Here is a 17,124-nt window from a genome sequence, read left to right on the forward strand (position 1 = left end):
TGAAACTTATGGCAAATATTCCACTTTGAAACAAAAATCTTTTTCAAAAAAACGTTCTTATGGATATTTATGAGGAAGTTCAAAAGTTTCAAACTGATCAGCAGTAATGAATCAAAAATAAAAAGAATTCAGTACAGTTATTTTCAACAGTGAAGAATATGTCAGCCAGTAATTCCCCCCCTACACACCCCCCTTTCTGGAGAGAGAAAACTCCAAAACATATGGCCCAGGAAGAAAATCTGTACTCATTTATAGCAATGAACTGGCTTTTACATCTCTGCAGCTAGAGTACGTAAATGACTTCACAGGCAACGGCTTCCGTATGTTTCATATTTTTAACATTGACCGTTCATAATAAAGATTCTTTGATCCTAGATCAAATGTTTGAATCCATTTTCTCTCTGCTTACTCAGAGTCACCGTTATGAAAGCTCCCCTCTTTCCCACCTCAGATGTTCCAGCTTTTCCTGCAATAGGAACTGTCTCTATTTGTCACCTTCTCCGCGGTACTTCCCACCGCTTTGCTGTGGTTTTCCGCTGTGCTCATTAACCTCTCGCACAAAAGAGCCACAGTGATAAATAATTTTTGTACATAAGAAGTTAATGACAATAAAGAAGGTTCCCCTAAGGAATTCACAGGCATCTTTAATGAACCTGAAGGCTCACAGTGAGTGGTTATCTATGATTAATTAGTACAAGAAAATAAACTGCCCATCAGAAAAACATCCTCAACAGGTAAGACTTCTTTTTACCTGTAAGAGAAATTAAAATGAAAACTTAAATGTAGATTTTTAAAGCTAGATTATACTTCTGGGGTTAGAACTGGAAAAAGTGAACAGGAACCGAAAGACTTAAATTAAAAAAAAAAAATCTAGGTTAGTAGTAAAGTATCAAATAAAAAAAATCCAAGTGATGCAAAAAACTTAAAATCTTCAACATAAAATTATCCTTAATGACTCCAAGGCCTTTTTAAAAAAATCTTGTTGAGGAACAACATTTTTAATACAATCTTAATTGCTAAAACTTAAGTTAAAACATGAACTCTGCAGAAAGGTACTCATTAAACAAAGGCTAATTTGAAAAAAAAATGTTTCGTTTTCTAGTGGCTAAAACAATAATTTGGTATTACATTGTATTTGGGCTTAATTAGGTCTCACGTTGTTAACAAAGAAAAGAAAAAAAAAAAGGGAAAGCAAAAAGAAAAAATATCCTGATGCTAAAAATGCCTTTAAAATGAATTCTTTTTCTTTCCCTTTCCTCATTGGAGTAATAGTCGAGGTCATGTTGGTACTATACACTTTGGTTCATTTCAAAATATAGCTAGATACCTCAAAAAAAAAAAAGTCAGTATGCTAATTCAGACCATGTCCTTAGCATTTGGAGTGTAAAAATTGCACAGGGTAGGGGAGAAAGTAGGGGTCTCGAGCTAGCTATAGACCTAAGGACAGTGACAAGTCATTGCATAGATCATTGGCCCATCCCACTGATTACTGATTACCTTGCACACAGTAGCAAACTGCTGATTGTTTCCTGCTCCAACCACAAGATATCCATCCTTGGTTTTAAAAGCCTAAAATAAATAAATGAATACATAAATATATAAATTTATATATTGAAAATACCACAGAAGTTAGCTTCAATTTCTAAAACTTCTACACAGAAAGCATGTTCTAAATCAACATTATTAATTAAAACCATATCAATTAATTAGTATATTTTGCTTTTATATATGCATAGTTATTTTTATGTGGCATTTTCAAAGCACTCTCCAACTCTTCCACTAACTGTTGTAACATGGGTGGGGGTAGGGAACTTAGAAAAATAAAGAAAAGTCTAAACTAAACTAAAATAGTTTTGTTGTAATAGTAACACAAAATTCTATATTCATTACTGTATGATTTGTTTGGCTATTCCAAAGTTTTATGCTTTCTTTGTTTCCATTTTTCCTTGGAGGGCAAAGAGCAAGAGGGTACACAGCTTTCTACGAAATGTAAGAAGAATGAAGGGAAGGAAGGAAGGAAGGAGGGAGGGAGGGAGGTTCCTAAGCTGATAGATTTCATCTTTGAAGATCTCAAATGTAAACTCTTGGACATCATCACTCTTCTGTAAGTGAAAATTGGCACATGTGAATCTGTGTACCTCATGTGGTTTTATGTACCTGAAAAATGTTTGTCGCTTCTAGGAGACATATTTCTTAGAGCAGCAAAAAGAATATAAATAATTGATACTCCCACCTCCCAGAGTCCTAGACACTCTGGAGAACTCCCTTCACATTTGATCACAGTGCTGGCTGGAGGAACCAACCTTTACCCTCAGAAGGCCTCGTCCCCATTTTTCCTTAAGTAAATGAGTTTCTTTCGTTTCCTTCCTTTTTACATAAAAATTGTTCTGTATCTTCACCTAGTTTTTCTTCACTTACCGCTGCCTCTGAGAAAGATGACCTCTATCTTCCTTGCCAGGGCTTGCTCCTACGCTAACCCTGGTGCCACCTTCACTCACATCCTTCAGAACCCTGCAGTCATCTTTAATCTCTTTATTCCCACTGAGTCCTTTTTCTCCACCTACAATTAGGCTCAGGCCTACACTAAAAATATTAACAGCAGGAAAACAAAATTTCCATCAGTCCTGACATGCTTCTCAAACTATCTCGAGATTTTCTTCCTTCTCTCCATCTCTAAAAGATACAAAATTTCTACCTGCCTATACTTCTTCACCAATACCATATTCTGATGCTCTTTGTCATCAGGATTCTTACCCCAACACTACACTGACACTATTCCTTCTTGACCCCGCTGTATTATTTGGTACTGTTAACCATCCCTTCCTCCAGGAATCTATCTTATTTCTAGGCTCCAACTTTGGTTCATCTCCAATCTCTTGACCTATATTCCATATGCCCCCTCTCATGATTTTCTTCTTAGCCTTCAGCATTCCTTAAGGATCTGCAAGGGGTCTTCCACTACACTTGCTTCTAACGGTAGCCACTACGCACACGTGGCTATTGAATATAATTAAACTAAAATCAAATTAGCCATTCACAAAAGACCACATATTGTGATTGCATTTCTATGAAATGTCCAAAATAGGCAAATCCATAGATAACAGAAAGCTTAGCGGTCACCCATGGCGGAGAACATTGAGAGAATTTGAGGAGCAACTATAACTGAGTACTTGGTTTCTTGTGGGGATGATGAAAAGGTTCCACAACTGTGGTAATGGTGGAACAACTCTGTGAATACACCAAAAATCACCGAACTGTCCACTTCAAATAGCCAGATTATAGGACATGTGAATTATATCTCAATAGAGATGCTATTAGGAAAAAATTAAAGTAACAGTTCAGTTCACAGATGCACTGACTACAAGTCAAGCCTTCCATAGCTACATGCGGCTGGTAGCTGCCACATCAGCACAGATAGACAGCATTCCCGTCATTGCTCAAAGTGCTGCAGTGGGGTGCTGGGAGACCCAAGCTGGTAGTTTGTAGGTTTTCTTTTTATTCTACCTACCAGGCCTAACCTGATATCTGAAGAGTGTCAGGCAATGAATAAGTGGTTGTAAAATGTAATGAATCTCTCAGATAACTGCTCCCATGTAATAGGATTGTGGCTAAAATGAATCTCAAGCAAAACACTGTAATGGGGTTTATTCTATTTACATTTTTGCTTGCTTTGGTAATGAATGCTACTCAAAAGATAACACATGAACTATTTTAAATGATTATTTTCCCAGTTCACAGGGTAAAAGCAAAGTTAGTATTATAAATAATGCATTAGTGTTTCTCAAACCACAGAAAGGGAATTTGCAGTGGACCTGTGAGAGAGGGGCAGAAGCTTTTGAGCAGAGATGTCTCAACAACATAGTTGACAGCGTGAAGGTACACACGTTGTCTGCTTGCATGTTTGCTTTGCTTTGTTTTGTTTTGTCTAAGTTGGGGAGTGGGTAAGTAATGTGAAGTAAAAATGTGTGTTACCAAGAATAATGTGAAAAAAGACTTTCAAAAATTTTAGATTAGTGACATGATATTCAGCAAGTTTACATTTTGGAAGATACTCATTTCCTTTTAATTAATGCAGAAGAGTTTCTTCCTTAAGCCTTAACTATACCATGAAATATTTCTTTATCAATATATAATTTGTAAAATTTCGAGCACAGAGAACTAGTTAATGATCATAGGAAAATGAAGACTGATTAGTAGCTGAACCACCAAACACAATTAAAGGTCACCAAATAGATTTGTAAGGATGAAGGTAAAAATGAGCTCTTGAAATACTTATTTGTCCCCTGTTACTATTGCTACAGTGTATATTTAATAAATATATTTTAAGTAAAAACTTAAAACAATACTATTGGCTGACGACTAAATAATTATGTCCGCCCAAGTTTCACATGTTAAAACCCTAATCTCAGTATGATGGTATTGTGAGTGTAATAATTAATAAAGGGAAATCTCACTAAATTGAAGTCAGGAGACTAGAAGGAAAAAGTCATACCACTCGGTGTCAATTACAAGAAGAACTGTCAGTTACAGACCCGAACAGAAGAATCATCAATAGGAAAGAAGGATCGATTACAGACCCCACAGGAAAAGATGTACATTTGACCCCTGAACCACACCAATGCCCCGAAACACAGTTGAAAATCCAAGTATAACTTTTGACTCCCCCAAACTTAACTACTGATAGCCTACTATTGACCATAAGCCTTACCAATACCATCGATAGTCTGCTAACATATTTTGAATCTTAGAGGTATTATATACCCATATTCTTCTAGTAAAGAAAGTTAGAGAAAAGAAAATGTTAAGAAAGTCATAAGGAAGAGAAAATACATTTATAGTACTGTACTGTACTTATGGGAAAATCTCGAAGTATAAATGAACCGGTGCAGTTCAAACCCATGTTGTTCAAAGGCCACGTGTCCACTGAATCCTCTACACGAAATCAACAGCCCCTGCAGCTCAGCAAGTGAGAAACCATCATCACCCTGAACTCTTGCTTTCCTCTGGTGGTCTCTCATTCAAAACAAATCCTCCCAACTTCCTCCTTCATCTCCATAAAATAACATTCCTCCTCTTCTTTTGTTTGAACTTGCCTTGCTTTTGCCATAGCTTGTATGTCCTGAGTACAGTTATCTGTTATTCCCAAATAAACCTATTTTCACTTTAAAAATAATCGCCAAGTTTATTTTTAAGATTAGCAGAAGCAAGAACATGGCCATCTGCGAATCACGAAGTAGGCCCTCACCAGATACCAAATCTGCCTCTGCTGGGGTCCTGGATTTCCCAGCCTGGAACACCATGGGAAAAGGGCAGCAGAAATTGAAAATCTGGAAAATTCCCAGTCTATCCATATTGTAAAAAAATGAGAAAGCATGGTCAGAAGAAAACACCAACAGTGTGGCCACGTGACTGACTGACTGTCCTTCAGTGAGTAAATGGATAAATAAATATCCAGACAATGGAGTATTATTCCACGCTAAAAAGAAATGAGTTATCAAGACATGAAAGACACGGAGGAACCTTAAATGCATACCACTAAATTAAAGAAGCCAGGCTCACTAGACTGCAAATTGTATGATCCCAGCTATATGACATTCTGAAAAAGGCAAAACTATGGGTACAGTAAAAGGATCAATGGTTGCCAGGGACTGGGAACAGAAAGAGATAAATAGAACACAGAGGAATTTTAGGGCAGTGAAAATACTCTGCATGATACTATGATGATGCCTACATGTTATTATACAGTTGTCCAAACCCACAGAGTGTACAACACCAATTTGTGTGTTGTGGACTCTAATGTCAACTGCAGACTTTGACTATACTATGTCAGTGTAGTTATAGAAGTTATAACAAACATAGCACTCTGGTGAGGGATGTTGACAATGGGGGGAGGCTGTGCACGGGTAGGGAAGAAGGTATACAGAAAATTTCTGTACCTCCTGTTGAATTTTTTTCTGAACCTAAAACTGCTCTAAAAACTAAAATTTATGGATTTTTTTAAAAAAGGACAGCAGGAATCATCCTTGGCATGATGATAATATTCTGTATCTTGATTGAATCCATATCAGTATCCTGAGTGACACTGCACTATAGTTTCATATAATCTGAAAATGGAGTGAACTGGGTAATGGGTACACAAGATCTATCTCTATTATTTCTTAAAATACATATGAATCTACTGTTATTTCAAAAACAAAATTAGGTTTAATTTTTTTAAGTCATCATGTATTAGATTAGGGCCCTGACAACAGAGATGGAAAAAAACAGAATCAAGAAATATTTAGAGCAGCATTATTTACAGTAGCCATATTATGAAAGCAGCCCAAGTGTCCATCAATTGATGAATGCATAAGGAAGATATAGTATACACACACATACACACACACAATGGTTATTCAGCCATAAGAAAGAATCAAATCTTGTCATTCATAATGACATGGAAGGAGCTACAGAGTATCATGCTAAGTGAAATAAGTCAGTCAGAGAAATACAAATCTCATATGACTTCATTTATATGTGGAAAATTAAAAAATGAGCAAAGGGAAAAAAGAGAGAAAGACAAACCAAAAAACAGACTCTTAATTATAGAGAACAAACTAATGGTCACCACAGAGGAGATGGGTGAGGGTCTAGGTGAAATGGGAGATGGGGATTAAGGAGGGCACCTGTCTTTGGGGTAAATACCCAGGAGTGCAATTGCAGGGTTATAGGAAAGTTCTATTTTTAATTTCTTGAGGAATCTCCACACTGTTCTACCCCAAAGATACAGATGTAGTGAAAAGAAGGGCCATCTGTACCCCAATGTTTATAGCAGCAATGGCCACGGTCGCCTGTGGAAACCATGGAAACTGTGGAAAGAACCAAGATGCCCTTCAATGGACGAATGGATAAGGAAGATGTGGTCCATATACACTATAGAGCATTATGCCTCCATCAGAAAGGACGAATACCCAACTTCTGTAGCAACATGGACGGGACTGGAAGAGATTATGCTGAGTGAAATAAGTCAAGCAGAGAGAGCCAATTATCATATGGTTTCACTTATTTGTGGAGCATAACAAATAGCATGGAGGACATGGGGAGAAAGAGAGGAGAAGGGAGTTGGGGGAAATTGGAAGGGGAGGTGAACCATGAGAGACTATGGACTCTGAAAAACAACCTGAGGGTTTTGAAGGGGCGGGGGGTGGGAGGTCGGGGTACCAGGTGGTGGGTATTATAGAGGGCATGGATTGCATGGAGCATGGGTATGGTGCAAAAATAATGAATACTGTTATGCTGAAAATAAAAAATAAATTTAAAAAAAAGGAGGGCACCTGTCATGGTGAGCACTGGGTGATGTATGGAGGTGCTGAATCACTATATTATACACCTGAAACTAGTATAATACTGCATGTTAATTAACTGAAATTAAAATAAAAACTTCAAAAAATATATTTAGGTGGTAAAATCTGCTATAGTTGGTAATTACTTGAATGTGATGGTCAAGAGGTGAAGACTGGGGGAAAGCAAGATGTCATGGTGAACTTTAGGTTTCTGAGGAGCTTTTGAGATACTCCTGTTCCAAATGAGCAGAACTTGAGATACTCCTGTTCCAAATGAACAGAACTTGGAGACCAGATGCAAGTCTGAACTGTAGGGAGAACTTGAGAATGGTTTATTATAATCTATAAGCGAAGCCATAACACAGATGAAGTCATGTAGGAAGAGTTCAACAGTTGAATAGGAAAAAAGTGGGGAGCCAAGGGATGAGTCTGAAGGTCACCCCCATCTCAAGTCCAAGCAGAAGAGGAGTTAGCCACAGGAGTAAGAGGAGGACCAAAGAATGCCCACAAGGTGGTCTTTCCTTCCCTCAACAAATGCTGTTCTGGTATCACAATGTGGATCGAATGAACTTTGAAGTGAATCAGGGACAAAGTAACAGTTAAGAGAATGGGGAGAGCACATGCAAACATCTGTTTGATAAATCTGGTTGTAAAGGAAAAGAATCAACAACACACAGAGAACACAGACTGAGCACATGCAGGTGCCATGTTGGTGTGGTTGTAGGAAGATGAATGAGTTCCCACTAAATGCTTCTACTTTCCTATGAAATAAGGAGTGAGGTCAGCAACTGAGAGCAGGGTTGGGACACATGAAACTGGAAGCCTGAAAAGAGTGTATAAGTTCTGACGTCCCACTGAAGAGTGGAACAGCCGAGTGACAAGATACACGTAGTCGTGTTGGAAGCCCCACTGAGTGATAGTCTCCAACATCTCTCAGTCACAGACATAAAACAAATGGATATTTGCATTTACTGGGATATTGTCAGATGAAAATAACAACAAAGTAAAAGATGCAGGAAAATTGGAAAACTGGCCATAATGTTACTGGGTGATGGGCCATGGTCTAATTGGATATGGAAAAAGATGGTGAAGATGGGAGGAGGCTATAGATAGGGCAAAAGGAAAGATGTCAGTGGATAAGAAATCCTGATGAAGTCAAAGAACAGTCATGAAGGAGATGCTTGTACATCCAAGGTGGAAAAACAGGAGACCATGGATGGTCACCTTGTTAAATACTTGATTCAGTGCTTGATGAAATGAAGCAGATCCAGTGAGATGTGAGAGCCACAGTATAAGATCCATAGACTCATTGCCAAAGAGTAGGGACTCAATAGATAGCATTATTATTAAACAATTACTAATATACTGCATCTACCTAAAAGGTACTTCCAACTGTGCTCTAAGCCCTTAGATCCTGACTTTTGGGCCTTCATCTATCTCCAAACAACTCCTCTCTTTCTTCTTATTACCTTAGTCTCACTATCCATACTGAACAAGTGAAAACATGCCCTACACACACATTGCTAACAGGCTTTCCATCACAGGGGGAATTCGCATCAAAAGTATCTAATTGGGCTATGTACTCTCATGGCTAGAGTATTTCTCATATAAGGAATTCAGGCCTCAGGAAAAAAGAAGCCACTGCTTCTGCATGAAATGCTGAGGGAGAGGGAAACAGGGACCAGTGTTTACAGCTTTAAAAGGACGAGGCCAAACCCAAGCCATTCCTCTTAGGACACCAGATTTATTATTTACAGGAAAAGAAATGCTCCTTGCTGGGGGTTGTGCTGATTCAAGGGTGACAAGTGTCACTGGTAGGGGAGATCACACAGAAACTTGACAATTTTCTTCACATTCTAGTCACAACATACTTCCTTTCTTGGGGAAGTAGGTGTTTCTCAGACTGAGAAAAATACTGATGGGTCAAGGGATTAGCCATCCCAAGGAAACTGCATGACTTAGAAGCAATCTGGGAAACATGAAGACAGAGTTAGAGTTCAGTTCCTCTGGTTAGAGCAGCTTCAGGTATAAAAGGGACCCCATTGAGAGACTGAAGGCTGGCCATATAAGATACAGGGGTACAGAACACTGAGCAGACATGATGTCAGAGAAATAAAAGGGTCAAGTTGGAATTCCCATTGCTCTTGGAATTTTCTATTGCTTCCTAGATGCTCTGCTTTCCCAATTTCCAGGCATGCTAACCTGGATGGATAATCTCTTAATTATTGAACTGCCTATGATTAAAAACACAGAAATACCTCCAGAAGTTCTACAGCAACTCAATATACCAGACGGTCAAGAGGAAAATGAAAAAAAAAAAAGTAAAACTGAAACTTTCTGTGTCACCCTCTTAAGCTATCATATTGACACATAAGTATTTCTTCTGGTCTAAATAAAGTACACAATGAGTAGTGCATCTACTTCAAAAACAAGAGCAAAAACTCCTGGGCCTCCTGGGGCTACCTAAGTCTTAACAAAATTTTCTTCCACAAAAGGTAACTGTTGCTAAATGACTTCATCATCCACTGGAAAAAGACATTCCCTGAAGTTTAACTCACTGCCATGAGAACGTTTTCTGGAATGTCAAGCAGTTACTGACTTTGGGTCTGTGCTAGTACATCGTGACAAATATAGAGCAATATTTCCTACCACAAACAGTTCAGTTCACCTTATGGTGCCGAAGCTGGCTGAGCCAGATGGCAACGAGGCACAAACCCGCTTACAACTCAAGAACAGTGTCCTCCACGGGATGGGACCCTGCAACAAGTGGATAAGTAAGGCCAGGAGTCCTTCATCTCGCCTACTATTTGGCTTTGTCTGGACATCCTTCATCATCGTGAATAAGCCACTTTGAAGTCTTATTTCTAAATACAAACCCTGGCCTTGAATTGTAGAATAGCCTTGAGAGAGACATGATGTGGTGATCTCCTGCAATCCCAGATCCAGGCCGGGATTTTCCAATTCCACAGGAAATCTGACTGTTCAAAAATATACTGGAGGTTCTTCAAATCAATTCAATCTCACTAAAATCAAACAGATCTGCGGTCTTCAATCACCCAGTTTCTGACACTGGATATGGAGACAGTGGCGAGGAAGAAAATGGAAGCTGTCTTATTGTTTCTATATTCTTCACAAACTGTCAATGGGTGTTATTTTTCTTATAGAATAAGTCCTTTGTCATGAAAGCCTGCTGTCATCATAAAAGATGCAGTCATCATGCATCTTGGACACAATGGAATATGGCACATGGTGCTATTTTTACTGGATGGTATGGGCCAGGAACTGATTTTGATGATCCTCAATTGATTTCACTATAAAGAATGGTAAGTCAGATTATTTGAAATAGCCTACCAAAAGTGCCTACCATTTAATGGCAAGTGACAAAAATCTTAGACAAGTCCATATTGATTTTTCAGGAGCACTTCAAGGTAAAAATTTCTTGACTGTATTAATTTTTTTTTTTTTTAAGAGAGAGCGAGTAGCAGGGAGCGGCAAGGAGGGAGAGAGAATCTCAAGTAGACTCAAGTAGACTCTAGAGAATCTCAAGAATGCTCAGTACAGAGCCCAATGTGGAGCTCAATCTCACAACCCTGAAGTCATGACTTGAGCCAAAAATCAAGAGTTGGAGGCTTAACCAACTGAGCCACCCAGGCACCCCTGCGTAAAGCATTTTTAAAGTGTTCTCTGCATGTTATAGCAACCACAGTCCCATACTAGTTATATCTCGAACATATTACAGCAATCCCATAACCAGACCCATACTAGTTACAGACTATCCATGAAAATATTATTTCTGACAGCAAGCCTACACTGATCTCAGACCAGTTCAAAGCATTCACAGACCAGAACTTTATTTAAGATGTCACTTTCAAGCAAAAAATCAAGCTAGAAAAGGATATTAACTATAATTAAAATAAGAATATTCTAAAAAAATAAAAATTAAAATAGAATAAGTATATTCTAATGTAGATCACAGAGTGGCTTGCCAACAAGGTTTTCCAAACATAGCTTAATTCCATTATATTTCAATATTTTTCAGTGACAAAACATAGGACATCCACAGTAGGAAGAGAGTTGGGGTGAGGCTCTGACATTAGACCTACACTCTAGACCTAAAGAGTCACTGGGTACAAGTCCAGTGACAGAAGAATTTTCAGCCCAGAGTCTGAAAGGTTTGAATAACATGGCTCAGGAAAGCAGTCAGCAAGATAAAGTACAGAGGTACAGGTAGGGGACAGGGCGAGAAATTCTGACCGAATAATTCTTAAAAGTCCTACTGCAGGCAGTTGGCCACTGAGATGTACAGACAGAAGTTACAGGGTCCCACTGATAGGAAAGAGGCTCAAAGTCTTTCCTCCAAATTCCTGCACAAGAAATTGTGAAGATAAGGCAAAAGGTAGAGGGACAGGAACCAGGCAGTTAAGTAGATGAGTAACTCAGAGTCGGAGACAAAAGCAGAAGCCTGAGCCTTTGAACAAAGACATATGAAGCAAAGAGAGTGACCCGTGAAGGTCTGGTGGGAAGGTAAGAATGTAGAGCCCACTGTAGTTACACCCAGGACAATATCTAGCATGACAGGCGCTTCGTACATTTTGTTAAATCAAAGCCAATGTATTAATGCTAGATCACAGCAAACTAGGCATTTCGGGAGCTGTTACTATAGAGAAGGCATGGTGGCAAAACTGGACATCATGCAGTAGAAGAGATGAGGAAGTGTCAATGATTCAAAGACAGGCATGTACTGATAATGGCAAATATACTTAGCATGGATTTCCACAAGCTTTCTTCCTCACTGATGATTGCCTAAATTTAAAGGTGAAGATTAAGTTTAAGGGGAGCTGGAGAATATAGGTCCTATAGTTGGAACAATGTGGGACATAGTCTCCCTAATTAAGGACTTCTCCTTCTTTCCATGGCCAAAATTTAGCCCATGTACAATGTCCCTTTTCAGAGGCCATTTTAGTTGGCTGAAAGATCTCTTCCCTTATCTCCCTAACACTCATAGCCAAGGTTTTCTCAGCCCGTCATGATATTTGGAGGCAAGGAAGCTTCCATCCTGTAGAATATGAAGAGAATTCTCCTAGCATCTCCCATTGGGCAAGGATTCATTCATACTGCCACTACCTCCAGCCACCAATTCCTTCATCATCACCCCAATGCAGTATCCAAGACAGAGGTTTTTATGGAACTCTGGTACTCCATCTTGAAGCATATAGGATCACCCTTAGTATTCTTTCCATCAGACCCTCCAGATAGTTGCTACCAAGTAACTAGATGTGAACTGGAATTGAAATTTATTTTTCACCCAGTATAAAATGGTTCCTGTACGGAGGCTTGGAATCAAACTCTACAGATTCTCAAAACATCTTTGGACTTGGCCAAAAATCATGGGAAGCTACTGAAGTTACACAGTGGAGAACAAGCACTTTAGTAAGGCCCTGCTAACTCACAGGAAGAGGTAAGATGCAGTCCTCATGGGATAATCAAGTATCTAAAACAAGTCAACTCAAGGGTCAGAAAAAGGGCACAGGAAAGATCTGTCTTAAATATCTGCAAACATTTCTAAGGAAAGTGATAGAAAAGGTGGTAGGCTACAAATTCAGACTTTTCTGAGACTGCCATACTTCAGGGTCTGGACTGTTCCCATACTCCTTCTCCAGGTGATCAGGACCTGGGAGCCTAACTCAGGGCATCTAACGTGTATGTGAGATTAAGGTAGACACCAAGGTGATGAATTACCACTGTAGAGTGAGAAAGAACCATAGTAGAAGCCAGAATCTTGGAAGACTAAATGTTCCATAAATTATCTCCCTGGGAAACTAATAATCAGAAGGCAAAATTGTCAGAATTAAGCATGGATGAATTACTTCTTGTCTCAAGTCTACATGCATCTGGATACTGAGTCAAGCCTGAATCTGTCATTGGAAAGGTCAGTAGAGTCTTCTGTGTGTGGCTACAAGAAATAGGGGGAAATAAGACTTCTCATTCAACAGAAGGAGTCAGGCTGAATTACTAGAGAAAGAGATCTCAAAATGCTCCCCAACCATTTACATTTCATGAAATTCTTTCAAAAGAAGAAACAATGCACTCTGAATATTATTCTACACATTCCTGTTCTAATCACTGGTGACCCAAAAAAGTTGGACTCACATGGGCACATACACCATGACTGAGGTCATGGGAGTGTTATGCAAAGTTATTTTGCATCAAAATTTAGACCAACTAGGAGGCTTTCCCTTCCAAAGTAACTTAACAGCACAGCATTCTTACAAGCAACCTGAGAAGAATTTTCAGTAAGTCCTTCCAGTAGGTCAGAAGGTGAAGAAAGCAATAATTCCTTTCTGGTCTCCATAAGCACTTAAAGAGAAGATATTTGGTACTTCTGTGCATCCCTGTCAACATTAACAGGTCATATTAGCTACAAAGTCAAAGGTAGCAGGAGATTCTGCTTTATTTTAGAGTTTATCTATATGAATAACTGTTATATTTTAGTTCCTATGGGACTCACGTTCTGTAAATGAAGGTGGAAACTTGTTCTGCATAAGAATTTTTATGCATAGGGGCGTCTGGGTGGCTCAGTGAGTTAAAGCCTCTGCCTTTGGATCAGGTCATGATCCCAAGGTCCTGGGATGGAGCCCAGGACTCTCTGTGCATCAGGGAGCCTGCTTCCTCCGCTCTCTCTGCCTGCCTCTCTGCCTATTTGTGCCCTCTGTCTGTCAAATGAATAAATAAATAATCTTTTTTTTTTAAGAATTTTTATGCATAATAACAGAATGTGCTGGAAATAACTTACCCATTCCCTGTGTCTTCAAACACTACAGTCCCTCATCTCAATGGCATTAAATATGTTTAATTTCCACTCCATTCCAAACCCCACTTGAAGAAGCACCTCCACACTTCATGTGGCTGACCATTCCTCATCCCTGGTTGACTAGAATAGTGTGGATACCAATCCCAAGCCAGCTAATGGATTCACTGGACAGGGATCAATTACACTAACTTGAGAATTCAAACATCATGTTCAGGTAGGGCTGAGATGGCCACAGTAGGCTTAAGTAGGCTTAACTAAGAAAGCCTCAGAAAGGCCACAACCGAGACAAAAGATGAGATTACACAAAAGAAACAGATACGGACCAAGTAACTGCTCCCTGTCTGATGGTATCCTGATTCTCATGAAACCAGACTATGCTTTTGGTTCTGAAAAATCTCTATAGCCTTACAGTAACCACCCCCTCTTATCTGCCTCATCTCTATTTATCAGAATTAGTTTGACTGAATTTCTGTTTGTTAGAACCAAAAAAGACTTAATCATAGATTTCCTAAACTGTGCTATATGATGGAAATTCAGGATCAATATACGACTGGAGTTCTCTTGCTAGAAAAGTTCTGGGAAGCAGCAAATGAGCAGGTTGGGCCAAATGAGAAGGTTGGGTCTATATCTTATGGACTCGATGTCTATTTGCCTAGCACAGGGCAAAAACAACAACAATAACAACTAGAGATTAACTAGAGATTTTAAACTGGTATTTCCCAAAACTAACTCCACAAAACACTGTTCCAGAAAGTGTTAATGACAATGAGTGTGATCTTTCATTTTCTTTAGGGTTAGTTTCACCAATTAAGTGAATTACTTAAGGTCTGATTTAATATACCCCCTAATGGATAAACTCTGCTGGCAATTGTATACAAGTCCTTAAATAAAGTCTTTGACTATATGCCAAAAGAAAAATGCTATAACTTAGTTTACCTTAATCCATATTTTCCACCCAATAATTTCAGTTTTTTAATATGATAGCTAATTATTTAGATAAAGTAGTTGTTTTTTTTTTAATGACCTTTAAATCTTTTAAATCCAGTTGTCTGAGAAGAGAGTGACATTTGCAAAGACCAAATAGTTTAAATTCTTCAGGAACCCCTCTAAATGTTACAAAGTTAAAATTCAGGTAACCACACCTATTGTGATAAGCACTGAGTTACATATAGAATTGCTGAATCGTTATGTTTTACACCTGAAACTAATACAACACTCTATGGTAATTATACCTCACTAAAATAAATAATAAATAATAAAGTAAAATTTAGTTTCTAATTATCTACATTATGTACAATAGATTATTTTGCTTATCAGGTAGTAGTCTCTCTCTGCTATTTCCCTACCATTCACTTCTTCCTTCCATCCCTGGGATTGTGCTGTCCCAGAACAACAGCAAAACTACTCTCAAATGACATCCTAATATAATATGTTTTTCTCAAAGTCCTTACCTTTATTTATCTCCTTGTCCCCAAACCTCCCGTTTTACTGTAGGGAGAAACGACACAATCCTACTTCCTTCAGACTCCCAACTCCTCCCACTCTATGGGATTTCCTGACCTTCCCTCCTCAGCTGACCTTTCTTCCTCCTCCTTACCCTTTGGCTCTGTGAACTCACTCTCTGTTACAAAGATTCAACCATAACTTCTATAGGAATTCTCATTCTAATACTGAACCACCTCTAAGCTCTTTAATAAATTAATCAAAGTTGGTAATCAAAACTCAACTACTTAACTACCATCTAAACCGGAAAAGGAATAACTTGGGAAACTGAACCAAGGAAACAGCGTCATAAAGCTGGGACACATAAAGGGCTATTCCACCAGTAAAGTGTAAATGAGAACGATATGTTCATAAGAAAAGGGGAGAGAGAAAAAAAACTCCCCCAAATAATCCTAATCATGGCTTTTCCTTAGAGAGGTTCAAATTTATCCATAAGTGCATGGATTGCAAAAGCCAAAAAGTTAGCAGAAAAACAGGTCTCTGTTTTCATTGCCTTTGGGCACTATGCAAGAAGCAAATACAAATCCTACTTAGAAGGAAACCCTCAACCCAAACTGAAGAGGATTTTCACTGAGATAGTCCAGTTGTATTTGAGCCTATAATCCAACATTATACAATGTACATGGAAATGAGTTACCGTGAGCCAGAGTTGAAAGCAAAAATGAAAAGCAGAATAGAATCACGAGATCTTAAAATAATGGTATTTCTAGAAATAGAGTATAAAATAAGTATGGTTAAGACTTTTTTAATGGAGTATAGATTCAAGCGTATGAGAAAAGTGTAAGTTATACTCCTAAGAAAGGTACATTTTTAAAAGAACAGAGTATCAGTTTTAAAAGTAAAAGCGTTATTGAAATTTAAAACTCAGTAGAAAGGAAATTTAAAAAAAAAAAAAAAAAAAAAGAATTCTTGCCTGAAATAGACATTTGGAAAAATAAGCTAGATAGAGTTAAGCAGAAAGAATATATAGAAATTTTAAAGTGATATTAAAAGACAAGGAGGTTAAAATGAAAATATCCAATTACAGTTATAGAAGGAAAGAACACAGAAAATGGGGGAAACATAGTATATAAAAGATGATGCCTGATAAATATCCAGAATTAATTAATTCTATAAACTCAGTGAATCCCAAGTGGGACACACAAAAAGAAATGGACAACTAGATAAACCATAGTAAAACCAAAGAATACCAAAGCCAAAAGAGGCATGTTAAAATAATCCAAATAGAAAGGGCAGAATATCCATGTCATTTGTACAAGTAGCAAAAAGCCCAATAGCAATGATAGAAGTCAGATGATAAAACTGAGATATAACTCTAAACAAAGAATTTTATACATTAAAATATTCTTAAAGAATGACCTTGAAATAAACTCATATTCAGACTAGCAAAATCTGAGAGAGTTTATCACCAACAGATCATCACTGAAGTGGTTTCTAAAAAATATGCTTTAGGAAGAAATTGAATCTAGAAGGAATGAGATACAAAAA

General features: G+C 38.2%; 1 protein-coding gene across 16 annotated transcripts in view; it reads right to left on the reverse strand.

Annotated features, from left to right (window-relative positions):
* The window catches only part of SUGCT (succinyl-CoA:glutarate-CoA transferase), an 840,768-nt gene that overhangs the window by 496,071 nt on the left and 327,573 nt on the right, over positions 1-17,124 (reverse strand). For all 16 annotated transcript variants that reach the window (XM_059397231.1, XM_059397230.1, XM_059397222.1 and 13 more), the window contains exon 10: positions 1,498-1,569. In XM_059397231.1, the coding sequence (XP_059253214.1) occupies positions 1,498-1,569 (72 nt within the window). The remainder of the gene's footprint in view (positions 1-1,497; positions 1,570-17,124) is intronic.

The sequence above is a fragment of the Mustela nigripes genome, chromosome 4 (genome assembly GCF_022355385.1).
Source record: "Mustela nigripes isolate SB6536 chromosome 4, MUSNIG.SB6536, whole genome shotgun sequence".
Classification (NCBI taxonomy): Eukaryota; Metazoa; Chordata; class Mammalia; order Carnivora; family Mustelidae; genus Mustela; species Mustela nigripes.